General features: G+C 40.3%; 2 protein-coding genes across 2 annotated transcripts; one reads left to right on the top strand and one right to left on the bottom strand.

The window, feature by feature from the left end:
* Positions 1-150: 150 nt before the first annotated feature.
* On the top strand, positions 151-2,010 carry LOC127438113 (60S ribosomal protein L36-like). Its single transcript, XM_051693388.1, has 4 exons — positions 151-220; positions 611-705; positions 1,395-1,529; positions 1,883-2,010. The coding sequence occupies exons 2-4, from the start codon at positions 613-615 to the stop codon at positions 1,970-1,972; spliced, it is 318 nt and encodes a 105-aa protein (XP_051549348.1). The 5' UTR covers positions 151-220; positions 611-612; the 3' UTR covers positions 1,973-2,010.
* Positions 2,011-3,211: 1,201 nt separating this feature from the next.
* LOC127438111 (lon protease homolog, mitochondrial-like) lies at positions 3,212-17,079 on the bottom strand. The gene is made up of 18 exons (XM_051693386.1): positions 16,538-17,079; positions 12,737-12,825; positions 12,533-12,652; positions 10,331-10,589; positions 10,172-10,233; positions 9,484-9,613; positions 9,321-9,404; positions 8,981-9,201; positions 7,700-7,838; positions 7,421-7,599; positions 6,990-7,077; positions 6,774-6,896; positions 6,552-6,668; positions 5,798-5,938; positions 5,544-5,709; positions 4,214-4,434; positions 3,904-4,068; positions 3,212-3,783 (listed from the first exon to the last, which is right to left on the bottom strand). The coding sequence occupies exons 1-18, from the start codon at positions 17,045-17,047 to the stop codon at positions 3,634-3,636; spliced, it is 2,964 nt and encodes a 987-aa protein (XP_051549346.1). The 5' UTR covers positions 17,048-17,079; the 3' UTR covers positions 3,212-3,633.
* Positions 17,080-17,620: the final 541 nt, after the last annotated feature.

Below are 17,620 nucleotides of genomic sequence, written 5' to 3'. Positions count from 1 at the left end.
ACTTACTCATCACTGTTTATAGTAAATCAGAGGTGCTGAATTTGTACGGGGGGAACTTCAAAAAAATGATAATAAATAAATAAATAAATAAAAATTCGCGTGCAGACCTCCAGGTCGCGCTATATATTTTCCCGCGAGTTTTCTTTTCCGTCGCATCTGAAATATGCAGCTTCCGCCTAGCAGCGGTCCTTCCGGTTTGGACGCCATTAGCAAATCGCAGGTATGAACTGCCGGAGAATTATAAGTTGTGAAATCCGATTGATATCTAGTACATCTTGGCACAAATCATCATAGATGTGTTCTCATATGCACGTTTAAACGATATGAAGTGATATCCAGCTGTTATTGTGAACCGATTACGTGATGTTCGTGTGTTTTAGAGCTGTTCTTTACGAGAAGATACAGCAGAGCGTTCTGATGCTTGTCTGATGTGTTTCTCAAGCACTGTCATTGTGAACAAAACTACATTCGTGATTTTTAACTGTGCCACTTATTCTCTCTCGTCATGAAATATTAGTACAGTGATTCTGGGCTCATCTATAGACCATATTTCAGAACATATGCAGCCTATGCCATTAAGTATATATTTACACATGTATGTTCTCCACAGAGATGGCCATCAGGTATCCTATGGCTGTTGGCCTTAACAAAGGCCACCCAGTGACCAAAAACGTTTGTAAGCCCAAGCACAGCCGCAGGAGAGGGGTGAGTACACATCTGACATGTTCTTGTGAGAGTTCAAGTTGTCAATTCCTGTTGATCTCTTTGATTGTGAGTTCCATGATATAGTTTTAAAAAGAAGAAAACCAAAAATCTAATTATTTTAAACAACAAAACAACACCCAAGCGTTCAATTCTGGAGACTTTAAGAAGCATTTGTTTTCTTTTGTATGAGTAGCATTCATGTAACTATTGGCTAAAGCATTCCTTCCAGTAACCAATGGCGTAAGTCAATGGGGGACCAATCTGTAAATGTTAAAATACTGTTTCAAAAAGTATAGACACAAGGGGGGCCGGGTAGGTCAGTGGTAAAAGACGCTGACTACCACCCCTGGAGTTCGCTAGTTTGAATCCAGGGCATGCTGAGACTCCAGCCGGGTCTCCCAAGCAACCAAATTGGCCCGGTTGCTAGGGAGGGTAGAGTCACATGGGGTAACCTCCTCGTGGTCGCTATAATGTGGTTCGCTCTCAGTGGGGCACGTGGTGAGTTGAGCGTGGATGCTGCGGTGGATGGCGTGAAGCCTCCACACGCTCTGTCTCCGTGGCAATGCGCTCAACAAGCCATGTGATAAGATGCACGGATTGATGTAGAATAACATGATTATTTCAAGTGACATATATAAATGCAAACGGGCTCAATGTATAACTAATGTTGCTTTGTTCTTTTGTTTCAGCGTCTGACCAAACACACCAAGTTTGTGCGCGACATGATCCGCGAGGTGTGCGGTTTCGCCCCTTATGAGAGACGTGCTATGGAGTTGCTGAAGGTGTCCAAGGACAAGCGTGCCCTCAAGTTCATTAAGAAAAGGGTATGTGCTCTTCGTCAGCAACGCTTTGCATGTGTAGTTTGCCATTGCTTACATAGTGACGCTCTTGTATGGTTGGTTATTTGTTTAGAAAACACTTTATTTCACGAAGTAATTTGGGTTTAAGTGTTTCAAGGCAATATTTGTACTATTTTGTACACTGTGTAGACAGAAGTGGAACAACAATGACCTTTTATGTTCTTCCGCTAATATATTGGTCTGAAACCACTAAACTGGATAGGTTAAACGCTTTTTCCTAGACGTAGAACTGATTTTAAGGGTAGGGTATGTAGTTGTATAATGCAACATTAGATGCGTTTTAGTGTTTTTCTCATTGGGAGTATTTCTCTACATAGGTGGGAACTCACATCCGCGCCAAGAGAAAGAGGGAAGAGCTCAGCAACATTCTGGCCGCAATGAGGAAAGCTGCTGCCAAGAAGGAGTAACCTGTATTTTGACAAATAAATTTGTGTGTAAAAACATGCATTTTGACTCTTTGCCTCATTTAAACATGTCGGAGGTTGTTGTTGTTGACTTTCTGTTCTGATGGATCATATAAGGTTGCATTAACCAAATACAGTTCATTTTGTAAACATGTTGGATGGATGTTTATCATACGTATGAGACTGTGCGGTGTACACTGTATACTGCTTTTCCAAAACAGAATAGTATGTGAAATATCCAACGATAAACATTTAAAATGGTAGTGTCCTACATTTTCACATGACGTTGCTCTTTTAAGTCAACCGAAATCAAAACTGCAATTTAGCATTTTAAAATCTGTGTACAAAATGTCAGGCTAAATTTTGAATCGTATACTATATCTATTTTTGGCGTATTTAAATAGTACTGAAGTGCGCAATGCTGAATTTAGCCTTTCTGACTTGCACAAAATCAGATTTGAAAACTGGTTCAATACGAGTGAAACTCAACAGCATTTGTGTCAATATTGGTTTTCACAAAAAATAAGTAACTCGTCCCTCCTTTAAACAATAGCAAAAATTTGGGTTACAGTGAGGCACTTACGATGGAAGTAAATGGCGCCAATACATAAACGTTAAAATACTGTTTCAAAAGTAGAGCCACAAGATGTGTTAACATGATTTTAGTCTCATAAATTGACTTGTTAACCATTTCTTTGCGAAGTTTTATCCAATTTTACAACTTCGTTGCCATGATGACATAATGCCGCAAACCCTGTAATCCCGGTAATTTAGTAGTCCACTGAAAAAAAACAATGTTTTGGACAACTTTACAGCTCTAGTAATAGTTTTACCAGAAAATTTTTGTGCTTTTATAAAACAAGCTTAACATTTTTTGCCTTTAAACACTCACAAACAATTGGCCCCATTCACTTACATTGTAAGTGCCTCACTGTAACCTCGATTTTTGCTTTTTTTAAAGAAAAGGAGGGGCGAGGTGAAATATTTTTTCTGGTAATCAACATTATGCCACAAATGCTGTGGACTGAGCCTAACTTTTGTTCAGCTGCATTTATATGATTATGAATTTGGCCAGATGCAGATGTATTTTTACAGATGTAGTCATTCATCCAGGTTTTCAATTCATAGAAAGTATGTGCAAGCTATGCACATTAAGACTACTTTATTTACTGTATGCCGTTCCAAACAGCCACAGTGTTTATTCTCTAAAGTGGCTTAATATTGGATACACTCATCACCAGCTGTTCTATAATATTTTTATTGTAAATGACTTAAGGGGAATACATTTAAGGCAGTTATTTACAAAGATGACACTCAAAGATGTGATTTTTTTTTTCCATCATGAGAAGCTGAATATTAATATATAAAAAAAACATTTAATTAGAGGCTGCGTAGCAGCGATAGCAGTATCCCAGAGTCTTGAGGGATTTTACGATATTTCAAAGGTTCAGCTGCAAGATCTTTCCATCAATAAATACTTCAACTTTCTGATCCATGTACCACAATACAAGAGGCAACATGTCGCAAACTCCTGTGCAGCATTTCACATGCGACTTCTGTTGGATAAGAACACACAACAACAGAAGAACGAACCTCATTTGGCATCTGATTCAGTGTGCTTGTGATTTCCTGAAATGGGGGACTTCTTATCGGATAAAACTGTATCATAGTCCAGAGAAAACAATACTGTATATCTCGCTGTAATGCTCCACAAAATGCACTTCCAACCCTTCCCTGATGTACTCAGCAAGGTCTGAGAAGTCTTTTCTGTTTTCTGCCGGCAGGATGATGCAGGTTACGCCAGCTCTCTTCGCCTAACAGAAGAATTAAAAAATATTGGCAGACATATTTAGGTAGATAACTGGAGCAACACTGTAAAGCATATTTGTGTAGAAGTGAGATGGCGAGTGTGACCTTCCTCCCTATAAACTCACAGCAATGGTCTTTTCCTTGATCCCACCGACAGGCAGGATTTTCCCAGTCAGGGACACTTCTCCCGTCATGGCCACGTTCTGACGTGCTGGTGTGTTTGTGGCCAAGGACAGCAGAGCTGTGACGATGGTGCAGCCAGCACTTGGTCCGTCTTTTGGAGTTGCACCCTAAAAAGATCAACAAGTTTTCTTTACTAACTGACCTCCTTCCAGGACCTTGAAGATAAGAATGACTATCTAATGGCTATTTATACCAAGCTTGGTCCTACAATTACGAATCAAACTTTATTGAAATACAGGCCGTTGTCCTCACCTCAGGCACGTGGAGGTGTATATGGGACCCTACAAGGAAATCATTGTCTGGTTGCTCCTGCATGAGGAACGAGCGTGCAAACGTGTATGCAATCTTCGCACTTTCCTTCATCACGTCTCCCAGCTGCCCCGTGACCTCCAGTGATCCTTCTTTGAGACCGTCTTTTCCCTGAGGTTCTCTTGGTCGCCTCAGAGACGTCTCGATGAACAGCGTTGAACCACCTGCGGAGGAAAGTACAAATTAAAGGACAAACGTTTTCTTTATGCTTTTGTGTAGAAACATACCATCTTGAATGTGTTAAAAGTCTTGAGGAGGCTTGAAGGACCGTTCACACCAAGTCCAATGCAAACAAACAATACAAAAATATAAAATAGTCGCAAACAATATTGTGGACAAACGTAACACCCTCACTACGACGCAAGTCTTTAGGAGTTTCGAAGAACTGTTTACACCAGGTCCAATGTGACTAAATACGAAAATGTAAAATAGTCGTAAACACCCTCTCTATGATGCAAATCTTTCAGAGGTTTGAAGGAATGTTTGCACCAGGTACAACATTATAATCCGATACAAATGTAGAAAAGAGTCACAATTTATGGACAAACGTAACATCCTCACTACGATGAAGGTACAATGTGACTAATTTATACGGAAGTATAACACATTTGCAAATTTTGCACAAAACTATTTACTATAAGTCCAGTGTGACTTGACTTAATTAGAAGAAAATAATTGCAAACAATTTTGTGGACAAAAGTAACAACCTCACTACAATTCAGGTCTTTTGGAGGTTCGAAGAACTGTTTGCACCAGGTCTAAAATGATAAACCAAAACGAATGTAGAAAATAGTCTCAAATAATTTTGCGTGTATTGTCCGCGTGCAGCCCAGTTTTTCTAAATGTGGAGAAACCACATCTGTGCGCGTAGTCTTCGCATGTGCCTTGATTGTACCAAAGAATATCACAAAGTAGTCGTAATGCACATTCTTCAAAATTGTCCATCCGGGCTCGCAATCAAGAGTATAATTTGAAAGGCTAGTGCGACTGACCGCCGCGAGATGTAACGGCACATGGAAAAACGAAGTATAAGCTAGGCTTAAATGATACAAAAGTATAAAATATTTGCACATTTTACACGGAACACCAAGTCTAATGGCAATTTTTTGTCATTCTGTGAATGGTTCATGAGTTCACCTGGAAAACTGATCGTGCCTCCAAATGTAAAATTTTGGTCCAATTTTGGTCCTTGTGTGAATACGCCTTAACCCAAGTAAGACTGGAAACTAGCATATCATTTACTCTCATGAAAAGTTCTTTGTTGAATGCTTACCCATGGCTGTCCATGCCAAACCCATTACGACACCGGGTGGTGTGACATCGTACATTCGGTCCACGGTGAAGATTGGCTTTCCAACGTAATCCTGAAGGTTATCAGAGGTGACGTTGACCGCTGTTTCCTCACCCTTGACTATGCGGAATGCTACTTTCCGGAACACCTACAAAGTCGGCAAAAGGTACAAAACTTACCTACAGTTGCGAAACACCACTACAGAAAATTAAGAGAGACAAATAAGATAATCGCACCTTCTCGACTTGCTTCTGAAGGTTTCTGACGCCGCTTTCCCTGCAGTACTGTCTAATGAGCACGTTAAGAGCCTCAGAAGTGATGTTAGCCTTCTGGTCATCCAAGCCGCATAATGCTCGCAGTTGGGGTACCAAGTATCTCTGTAACCACAAAGACAAGGAAACTAAGCAAAGGGGAATTTTGATGCAAACATCCTTCGATTCTTTTTTTCTCCTCCCCTTTTCTCCCCAATTTGGAATGCCCAATCCCCAATGTGCTCTAAGTCCTCGTGGTGGCGTAATGACTCGCCTCAATCCGGGTGGCGGAGGATGAATCTCAGTTGCCTCCACGTCTGAGACCGTCAATCCATGCATCTTATCACGTAGCTTGTTGGGCGTGTTACCGCGGAGACCTAGCGCGTGTGGAGGCTTCACGCTATTCTCCGCAGCATTCACGCACAACTCACCAGAACCACATTATAGCGACCACGAGGAGGTTAACCCAACATGACTCTACCCACCCTAGCAACCGGGCCAATTGGTTGCTTAGGAAGCCTGGCTGGAGTCACTCAGCACGCCCTAGATTCGAACTTGCGACTCCAGGTGTGGTAGTCAGCATCTTTACTTGCTGAGCTACCCAGGCCCCCTTCGATTCTTTTTGATGAAAAAAAAAACTTCCAGTCCAAAGCTTTACCGACTACACCACACCCAAATTGTTAAATTGAGATTATGCATTGTCGAGTTTCAGGAAAACAGATATACTACTAAAACACACCTCTGCAATAGCCAGTTTTTCCTGAGCGACATAGCCCGATACGTTGATAATTTCCATTCGATCTCTCAAGGGTTCAGGAATGGTGTCTAGAACATTGGCAGTACAAATGAAAAGCACCTGAAAAGCAAAGAAGACACCAACAGAGATGTACACTGAATCAAGAGACTCCTTCCATCTACATTAAATAAAGTTTCATGATGATTTTTGCCCATTTATTTATACCTTAGACAGGTCAATGGGCACATCCAGGTAGTGATCTAGAAAGTTAGCATTCTGTTCTGGATCTAAAAGCTCTAGGAGAGCTGAGGATGGGTCGCCCTGGTAACCTCGACCGATTTTGTCAACCTTTACAACAAATAGAGCACCACTCATTATTACATTCCTAATGAAGAACAAGATTTTTCATAGCAATGTTTTATTAAAATTCATGAAAGATACCTCATCAATAAGTACCAATGGGTTTTCAGTCTTTGTTTTCTTTAAACACTGGATGATCTTTCCTGGCATTGCACCAACATATGTTCTCCTGCATTGTACATACAAAACGAATGTTCAAACTTATACCATCAAATGTATATGGCCTTGAAAGAAACATTAAAAGTGTGTAATTTCTGCACCACTTGCGGCACCAAGCAGAGTTGCAAAGGTAATGACTGTTTCCAAACAAGTTTCTAACACACTGATTTACATTATATGAAAAACAGGTAGTGTGTACTGTGCTAATGACGAAATTTGCGTCATATGGAAAACCAAAGTATATATTGGCCTTTTAACAACAAGACTGCAATACTATTTAGTGTCACTAGTGGTGCCAAAATGACTCTTTACTTCATCTTTAAGTCTTTTTAGGTAAAGTCTTCAATGCTCACCTGTGGCCTTTAATTTCAGCCACATCTGTCATTCCGCCTACACTAAAACGGAAGTATTCACGGTTAAGTGCTCTGGCGATTGAGCGGGCGATACTGGTCTTGCCAACACCAGGAGGGCCATAGAAACACAAGATCTTTCCTTGTGTGCTTCCTCTCAGCTGGCTTACTGCTATAAACTCCTGCATGACAAAACAATGACCAGGATTAATGGGATTTGAAATGCTCATGTGACCAAAGTATTTCAAAACAACTGAACTTTGTACTCATTTGGTGTTTTACCAAAATGCGTTTCTTGACATCGTCCATTCCATAGTGGTCTTCTTCCAAGACCTCTTTGGCTCGGCTCAGCTCCAAATTTTCCACACTGTTGGTGCCCCACGGCATAGAAGTCAGCCAATCTAAGTAGTTCCGAGTAACACTGGGGATTTTTAGGGAAATTGGGGAAATAAAGAAGGATTAAGGCAAGAGTAAGTAAAATACCATTTAAAGACAGTCAAGCTGCTTTTTGGAACCTACTATAGCTGGTTTTTTGATGGTCCAAGAAGGTCTATCAGCCCTAACTATATTGACCTAAATGGTCTACCAGGTCAAAACCAGGTCCACCTGCCAGCAGTCCAAATGATCAATTATCTAAACCAGCTTGGACCAGCAAATAACCAGAGAGAAACTATGTAAGGTGGTCCCAATGCTTTTTGGAAGATGAAATCTGGTTTGTTGATGGTCTAAGGTGGTCTGTCATCCCTAACCAGCTGGACCAAAATTGTCTACCAGGCCAAAACCAGGTCAACCAGCAAGTAGTCCAACTGATCAATTATCTAGACCAGCTCAGACCAACAAATCACCAGAGAGAAACAATTTAAGGTGGTCACAATGCTTTTTGGAAAATGATTTCTGGTTTGTTGATGGTTGAAGGTGGTCTACCAGCCCTAATCAGCTTGACCAAGATGGTCTACCAAGTCGAAGGTGGTCCATGAGTCCTGACCAGCTGGTTCAAAATGGTTTACCAGGTCAAAGGTGGTCTTTCAGTCCTTGCTAGCTTAAGCAAAATGGTCTACCAGGCCAAAACCAGGTCCACCAGCCAGTAGTCGAACTGATCAATTACCTAGATGAGCTTGTACCAGCAAATGACCAGAGAGAAACAATGTATGGTGGTCACAATGCTTATTAGAAGATGATATCTGGTTTGTTGATGGTTAAAGGTGGTCTACCAGTCCTAATCAACTTGACCAAGATTGTCTATCAAGTCCAATGTGGTCTATGAGCCCTAACCAGCTGGACCAAAATGGTCTACCAGGTCAAAGATGGCCTGTCAGCCCTTACCAGTTTGATCATATTGGTGTACCAGATCCAACAGCTGGTAGTCCAACTGATTAACCATCTAGACCAGCTTTGGCCAGCTAGTGACAATGTAAACCCAGCTACCATCTGGTTTTAGCTGAATATTCCACCTGGGAGAAACTTCATGAGCATTTTTATGGACATTAAGAGGAAAACTTAAACCGTTCCTCACAGTTTTAAAGTTTATAGCAATAGATCTTTTGCAGTTGTAGATCCCCTTACTTGAACTCAGAGGAATGGTTATCTAACATCCCCAGTTTGTTCAGCTCCTCATTAATGACATCCATGATGTGCTGAGGAACAGTGCGATCCTTCAGTCTCTCTCTGAACTTCTCCTCAATAGCGTCTTTGTCTTCTTTCTCCAGCCCGAGCTCTTTCTTAATGATCTTCAGCTGCTCCTGGAGTAGATACTTCCTGTGTGTCTGCTTGATCTTCTCCTCAACCTGAACATCAAGATGATCAACCATGAAGTGTCTAGGGTTCCATTTTCAAAAGATTCACATTGCCCACGTTCAAATAGCTGTCTGAGATACTTCAAGCACACTATTGAAACTTTTCTCACCTCCTTTCCAAGACGCTGCTGTAGTTTACTCAGTTCATATTCTTTCTTCAGCAAAGAAAGAGCTTTGTAGAGTCGTTTGGGAATCTGTCAAGACAGTATTCATGTCAGGTACACATTAAATGAAGGAAACAGAGTGTGAATGTTGTGGGGGTCATAAACATACATTTGTTTCTTCCAGGACGTCCTGTAACTCATGCGATTCTGCCCCAGTCAGAGCAGCCCCCATGTCACTTAGGTAAATGGGGTTATCAACAACTCTCTGACCCACCTGCATCATCTGGAGCACAGACTCTCTACCAAACAAACAGAGAGAAAGAAATGTTCTTTGAATACTTGACACTGCCGTTAGATACCAGAAAGACTTCCACTGCTTTTTACTTAATTTGTATATTTTTTTCTAAACTATAGCTTATAATTTGTTTATTTGTTATTTAACACTAAAGGTTCCTTGAGAATTTACTTGAGAACTTAAAGCAATGTTTACTTAACATGCCATTGTTTCACTTAATTTGTGAATATTTATTTAATACATTTTTAAAGGTGCACTTTGAAAAATTTGTTTTATGTTCTCAGTTACCAATGTCTAGGTAAACATATTTGTAGTCAGCCATGATTCATTTATTCCGCAAGCGAAAGCATCCGATAAAGTGAGTAATATTACCATTTCATTCATTCAAGTTAATCAATTTGCAAAAAAACTACTGAGTGCACCTTTAAATAAACAAGTGTGTTGTTTAGCATATTAGTTTTGTTGCCGAGTACTGTGTAATTTTACTGGTATTGGAATCGACAACTGATATTTTGGTATCATAACCCTACTAGCGAGTTTCAGAATAGAAAAAAAATATTACCTGTACAGAGGATTCAAAGCAATAATATCACGAATAGTCTTGACAATCTCAGCAGTCAGGGCCTGGTTTAAAACAACGGTGCATATAAACTCAATTTGATCAAGTGTATATCATTTCAGAGATCCTGTCTTAAATGCCTAACATTCTAAATCTTAATACCTTGACCTCCTCTGTAACCTGAAATTCTTCATGGACAACATTGTCCACCTCCACCATGAGAATGGAGGACAGAGGCCCCGCCTCCACCACAAACTCCGCCTCCTGCACCGTCTCCTCCATCGCCCAGGGTAGCGATGCCGAATCCTTACGAGATCGCTTCTGTTTTCGGCGTGGAGCTTTCGGCTGCGCACCTTCACCTTCGGTCTCCAGGGATATGGGCTCGTCAGGCTCGACATCCAACTGTTTATTGATACGAATTCTGCAAAACAGGTCAAAATAATTACAAAAATGCTTGAAAAGTTTCACAATCATTGGACAAACAATCAAACAATGTAGTATTCTTTCGATGGTGAAAATACATGGTTTTCCCACTGGCAATTTTACAAATCTCTAGTGGTTCGAGATGGAACTGCAGGTAGTTTGTGAAATGCCAAACCAATTAAAGCTGAAGTGTGTAATTTCTGCTGCAACAAATGGAATTGCAATAATAAATGTTTGTTTTCAAATAGCTTTATGAATACGCCTCCGTCTGCTGTTGATCAAACAAACACACAGTCCAGCCCCCAACTCACGCCATTGGTTGAGTCAATGTTATTGTGTGGGTATGGACGGGTTGCTCAAAACAAACGCATAGTCCCACCCCAACTCACGCCATTGGTTGAGTCAATGTTATTGTGTGGGTATGGACGGGTTGTTAAAAACAAACGCATAGTCCCACCCCAACTCACGCCATTGGTTGAGTCAATGTTATTGTGTGGGTATGGACGGGTTGCTCAAAACAAACGCATAGTCCCGCCCCCAACTCACGCCATTGGTTGAGTCAATGTTATTGTGTGGGTATGGACGGGTTGCTCAAAACAAACGCATAGTCCCGCCCCCAACTCATGCCATTGGTTGAGTCAATGTTATTGTGTGAGTATGGACGGGTTGCTCAAAACAAACGCATAGTCCCGCCCCCAACTCATGCCATTGGTTGAGTCAATGTTATTGTGTGAGTATGGACGGGTTGCTCAAAACAAACGCATAGTCCCGCCCCCAACTCATGCCATTGGTTGAGTCAATGTTATTGTGTGGGTATGGACGGGTTGTTAAAAACAAACGCATAGTCCCGCCCCCAACTCATGCCATTGGTTGAGTCAATGTTATTGTGTGAGTATGGACGGGTTGCTCAAAACACACACATAGTCCCGCCCCCAACTCATGCCATTGGTTGAGTCAATGTTATTGTGTGGGTATGGACGGGTTGTTAAAAACAAACGCACAGTCCCACCCCCAACTCATGCCATTGGTTGAGTCAATGTTATTGTGTGGGTGTAGACGGGTTGCTCAAAACACACACACTGTCCCGCCCCCAACTTATTGTGTGGTTATGGACGGGTTGCTCAAAACAAACGCATAGTCCCGCCCCCAACTCATGCCATTGGTTGAGTCAATGTTATTGTGTGGGTATTGACGGGTTATTAAAAACAAACGCACAGTCCCACCCCAAACTCACGCCATTGGTTGAGTCGATATTATTGTGTGGGTGTAGACGGGTTGCTCAAAACACACACACAGTCCCGCCCCCAACTCATGCCATTGGTTGAGTCAATGTTATTGTGTGGGTATGGACGGGTTGCTCAAAACAAACGCATAGTCCCGCCCCCAACTCATGCCATTGGTTGAGTCGATGTTATTGTGTGGGTGTAGACGGGTTGCTCAAAACACACACACAGTCCCGCCCCCAACTCATGCCATTGGTTGAGTCAATGTTATTGTGTGGGTATGGACGGGTTGTTAAAAACAAACGCATAGTCCCGCCCCCAACTCACGCCATTGGTTGAGTCAATGTTATTGTGTGGGTATGCTCAAAAGAAACAGAGGAATTTGTATTGCACCACAGAGACACACTGTTTACAGTTTTTAAGAAAATTAAACAACAAAGGGCTTACTTACAGTTGTTTCTGGATATTAAGGTGGGATACGTATTTTAACACAGAAAAAGTTACACATTTCAGCTCTAAATTAGAATTTTTGTAGATTTGTTTAATTAAATGATTTTCATAAATGTTTATGTTAAAATGGAGCAAAACTTTCAAGGAATTAATGGTTATTTTTTATTATTTATTAATAAAAATTAAATTAAATAATAAAAAAAAATATATAATATTGAAAATAATATTTAAAGTACAATAATTCATCTGAACAGATTTTGACCATCACCTTCGATGTCCCATCACGATCATACGAAGCTTGTCTCCGAGGTCTTGCATTTCATGGATCTGCACAAATGTTCCGGTGTGATAAACGGCTTCCAGACTCTCCACGACATCTGACTCATTACTGACAAGTAAAAATGTGAAATTATCTAGATATGTAATAAATGTCATACAAATGACCTGGATTTTACATATATTAAACCCTTACTTGTCATCTTTCTTCAAAAAGACACCAGCATATGGCTGAGCAAGACGTACTTTTCTTCTTAACAGGTCCATGAGCTGCTTATTTTCAACCTAAAGATGTCAAAATATTACAAAAAACAATATACATATTAGTTACTTACTGATGTAAGCTAAACAAATTCCTGAGTAAATATATTGGTAGTTGACAAATAAAATATCCGTGACTTATTTATTTTCAACATCAATATTTATGGTTAAAATGTATAATGTACATTGAAAACGTAAATCTCAAGTGGTCACTATTTAAGTTTTTCACCATTTTCTATAAGAGATCAAATACATTTTTATTTGGTACTGCCCTTCAGAAGCTTCTTAACAGATATTTACATATGTTCCACAAGACAAAATAATAATTTACACAGATCATCTTGTTCAGAAGTTTGGTTCTTAATATATTGTGTTGCATTGAGCATCAATTCATGTTTACACCTTTTGTAATAGTTGTCTAAGAGTCCCTCAATTATCCCGTGTCAAAAGATGGATCTCAAAGTACAGACACTGTTGGGAAGAACTCGGTGCAGAAAATGCTGTGAACCAAAAACTGTGCAGTACCTGTAGGATTTTTCTTAAGAACGGTGGACAGTTTCACTGCTCAGGACAAAGCAGAAACTCATGCACAACTATCACAAAACATAAAAACAGTCATTGATCATCGAGGAAGCAAAACACCATATTAGGAATCAATGGGATGTAAATGTTTGTACATAATTATTTGTGTAAATTCAGTTATTATGTGCTGTGGAATATATGCAAATATGTGTTATGTCAAATAGCTTCATCAGGGCAGTACTAAATAAAAACAAATGTGCAATTTTTATGATCCCGCTTATTTATTTAAAATGATAAACATCTTGCAGATTCTTATGCACTCAAATGAAATTCCAGATGTAGTGGGATTGAGTTGAAATCCCTGGGAAAAAAAAGAAGATTTGGTACAAAATGCAAGGTTTTTAATTATAAACAAGCCCCAACACAACAGGGACTCTTATTTTGAAATGTATGTGCTCTAGGCGCTCCCATTTTTTAATCCATTGACGCTCATGAATTCACTCTATGGGTCGCTGAGAAAGTGACTCAATTTTAAACTGATTCAAACTGCTAACCTGAAATCCTGAGTTCAAAACCGTTTTGTGAATCTTTTCGGCTGATTCATTTAAAATAACCTGTTTGAAAGAATCATTTGTTCGTGATTCAGACCTCACGGCTCATCTAAACGAAGGGCGAAACATGGCGGAAGACACACTGGCACGCGTTCTAAAGATGATATCTGATTAAACCTCATATGAACGCACACAGTATTCCTGACTGTCACCAATGGCGACTAGATTTTAAATAATTGTTGCAATTATTTATTTTTTGTCGCATTTGTGACCAATTTAGTCGCAGTCTGAAGCCCTGTTGAGTAACACTTTGACTTAATAAAATTGTATTTGTTAACATTAGTAAATGCATTAATTATCATATTCAAACTTAACATTTAACAATATATTTTTACAGCATTTATTCATCTTAGTTAATGTTAATTTATAAAAAATAAAAAAAATTATTGTTTACATTTTTAGTTCATAATCTAACTAATAACATTAACATATAACTTTTGATATAAAACATGTTTTAGTTTATATTACAAAGTACACTGCCTGGCCAAAAAAGTTGCCATTTGGATTTAAATAAGCAGATACTTACGAGCCTGTGATTGGATCATTATTGCAGTGATTAATATGTTTCAGCTGGCAACAATTCTTTTAACCCTAACTGATGCAGTGTGAAGCTTCTCATTTCTTAAACAATCATGTCGGAAGACATATCCCGTGGTCATGGAAAAGATGTTACTGTGTTTCAGAAGGGGCAAATCACTGGCCTACATCAAGCAAAGAAAATAACTAAGGAGATCGCTGAAATCACTGGAACTGGGTTAAGAACTGTCCAACGTGAGGCCTGGGTAGCTCAGCGAGTATTGACGCTGACTACCACCCCTGGAGTCACGTGTTCGAATCCAGGGTGTGCTGAGTGACTCCAGCCAGGTCTTCTAAGCAACTAAATTGGCCCGGTTGCTAGGGAGGGTAGAGTCACATGGGGTAACCTCCTCGTGGTCACGATTAGTGGTTCTCACTCTCAGTGGGGCGTGTGGTGAGTTGTGTGTGGATGCCGCGGAGAATTGCGGGAAGCCTCCACACACGCTATGTCTCCACGGTAACACGGTCAACAAGCCACGTGATAAGATGCACGGATTGACGGTCTCAGACGCGGAGGCAACTGAGATTCGTCCTCCACCACCCGGATTGAGGCGAGTCACTACGCCAACACGAGGACTTAGAGCGCATTGGGAATTGGGCATTCCAAATTGGGGAGAAAATCACGCAAAAAAAAAAAAAGAACTGTCCAACGCATTATTAAAACCTGGAAGGATAGTGGTGAACCGTCAGCTTAATGGAAGAAATGTGGTCGGAAAAAAATCTTGAATGATCGTGTTCGGAGATCACTAAAACGCTTGGTGAAGTCACATCATAAAAAAATCAACAGTAGAACTCACGGCCATGTTTAATATTGAAAGTAAGAGCATTTCCACACACACAGTGAGACGAGAACTTACAGGATTGGGACTAAACATCTGTGTGGCCACAAGAAAGCCACTTGTTAGTGATGTTAATCGTAAAAAACGACTTCAGTTTTGTTAGTGAGCATAAAGATTGGACTGTGGAGGAATGGAGAAAGGTCATGTGGTCTGATGAGTCCAGATTTACCCTATTCCAAAGTGATGGGCGCATCAGGGTAAGAAGAGAAGCACATGATGCACCCGTCATGCATAGCACCCACTGTACAAGCCTCTGGAGGCAGTGTTATGATCTGGGGTTGCTTCAATCGGTCAGGTTGAGGCTCAGCAGCGTTATGCGGCAATAAAATGAAGTCAGCTGACTACCTGAATGTACTGACTGACCAGGTTATCCCATCAATGGATTTTTTCTTCCCTGACGGCACGGGCATACTCCAGGACGACAATGCCAAGATTCACCGGGCTCAAATTGTGAAAGAGTGGTTCAGGGAGCACGAGGAATCATTTTCACACATGAATTGGCCACCACAGAGTCCTGACCTTAACCCCATTGAAAGTCTTTGGGATGTGCTGGAGAAGACTTTACGGAGTGGTTTGACTCTCCCGTCATCAATACAAGATTTCGGCCAAAAATTAATGCAACTCTGGAGGGAAATAAATGTTGTGACGTTGCATAAGGTTGTCGAAACTATGCCACAACAAATGCACACCGTAATCAAAGCTAAAGGCTGTCCAATGAAATATTAGAGTATGCAACTTTTTTTTGGCCAGGCAGTGTACCATAAGTATGTATTTCATAAGTATAGCTAATTTGTGTTAACTGATGTCATTAACTAATGTTAATGGATACAACTTTATTGTAGAGTATTAAATACATAAAAAAAAGGTTAAAGCACATAAAAAAAATAAATAACAAAAATGCTAAATGGACAAACGTCCATTGCCATTCACTGCACAACAAAGATTAGCTCACACACACTGAACTGCCTCTGTGGATGATGAAATCCCCAGCAAGCAACAAAGTAACCTGTAGTAAGTTTACTGTAGTAGAACTGCAGTAAAACACAAAACATTCACTTTAATGCCACTAAATGCTACAAACTATACTGATATCCTAAAGCAACAGTTTTCAACTTCTTAGGGTACTTTTGAGACGCATTTCACTCCATATCCTGATTGCATCATATGTGGATGATTTAAACCCCTCACCTCAATGATTTTGATGAATCTTGGAAACACTGGATTTCTGTTGACAGCTATTAGAGGAACATTCGGAAACACCTCAGGCACGAGCATAGGGGTGAGAGCTGTCATCTGAGGAGGAGTGTAAGGAACTTCATCACCTCCAGACTCATCCCCCGCAGACCCACTGCTGTTCTCAGCCCCATCCTCTCCAGAAAAGCCGCTGCCCTTATTCCCGAACAAAAACCTCCTCTGACAGTCGCTCATGAGGGTCCCGGACCCGACAGCACCACCCGTGACCCGGGTCCACCTGTCAGTCACCATGGATGCTGTGGTCCTGGCATTGCATAATAATGTTCTGCTGGAGATGTGTGAATAAGAGCGCTGGATGTGGATGAAGGCGCTCCTGCTGAGCGGATCCCGCGGGAACAACGCGTGTAGTCCGGCTCTGATCGCGGCGGGACCGGCTGCAGAAGCAACACTCATGTTCCTAGACGCTTGTCTGTATGATCTCCACATTCTCATGTACGCCGCCATGTCTGATCTGGAGTGTTCTCTCAGAGGAGCACGTGACTTCTTGGGCTGCTGTAAACGGTTGATGACGTAATAAAAACACGCCCCCATCGCGACAGCCGTGATTATGAAAAACAAGAGACTGAACATGTAACAAGGTTTTCAAGGTCTAAATTATGCTAACAATAAAATTACGAAAATAGAAAAGAGAATAGATAGACAGACAGATAGATAGATATAGGAGGGTTACGTAAACTGCCAAATTTCACTATAGTCCCATAACTTCAAAAACTGTTTCATAAAATATTTATTATCACTTTTTTCCATTTTGTTTTAATTTACCATAGTTAATGATAAATTACTTTTTATTATTTTAAGCATTCATAGTAAAAACAATAGTTGTTATTATTATTATTCTTGTTGTTGTTGTTTTATTGTTATTATTCAATAATTTTTAAGTAAACTTGAAAGTCTGACAATAGTCCCATAACTTCAAAATCATAACAGCTGTAAATCCACTAATGATTTTATGGCAAATTGAAAATATCTAATATTAATTTTTTTGGAAGTAGCCTTTATAAATTATACATTTATATT

The sequence above is a fragment of the Myxocyprinus asiaticus genome, chromosome 49, assembly GCF_019703515.2.
Source record: "Myxocyprinus asiaticus isolate MX2 ecotype Aquarium Trade chromosome 49, UBuf_Myxa_2, whole genome shotgun sequence".
Lineage (NCBI taxonomy): Eukaryota > Metazoa > Chordata > Actinopteri > Cypriniformes > Catostomidae > Myxocyprinus > Myxocyprinus asiaticus.
Note: the sequence above shows the minus strand (reverse complement) of the source record. Positions and strands in the feature narration are given on the sequence as shown.

Excerpts from the sequence above, each read along its gene's own strand:
- LOC127438113 (XM_051693388.1), top strand. The coding sequence starts at position 613 with ATGGCCATCAGGTATCCTATGGCTGTTGGCCTTAACAAAGGCCACCCA. Across the intron at positions 706-1,394 it reads AGCACAGCCGCAGGAGAGGG|CGTCTGACCAAACACACCAA; the intron begins GTGAGTACACAT and ends CTTTTGTTTCAG. Across the intron at positions 1,530-1,882 it reads TCAAGTTCATTAAGAAAAGG|GTGGGAACTCACATCCGCGC; the intron begins GTATGTGCTCTT and ends TTCTCTACATAG.
- LOC127438111 (XM_051693386.1), bottom strand. The coding sequence starts at position 17,047 with ATGGCGGCGTACATGAGAATGTGGAGATCATACAGACAAGCGTCTAGG. Across the intron at positions 9,202-9,320 it reads AGCAGCGTCTTGGAAAGGAG|GTTGAGGAGAAGATCAAGCA; the intron begins GTGAGAAAAGTT and ends CTTGATGTTCAG. Across the intron at positions 5,710-5,797 it reads TTCAGAAGCAAGTCGAGAAG|GTGTTCCGGAAAGTAGCATT; the intron begins GTGCGATTATCT and ends CCGACTTTGTAG.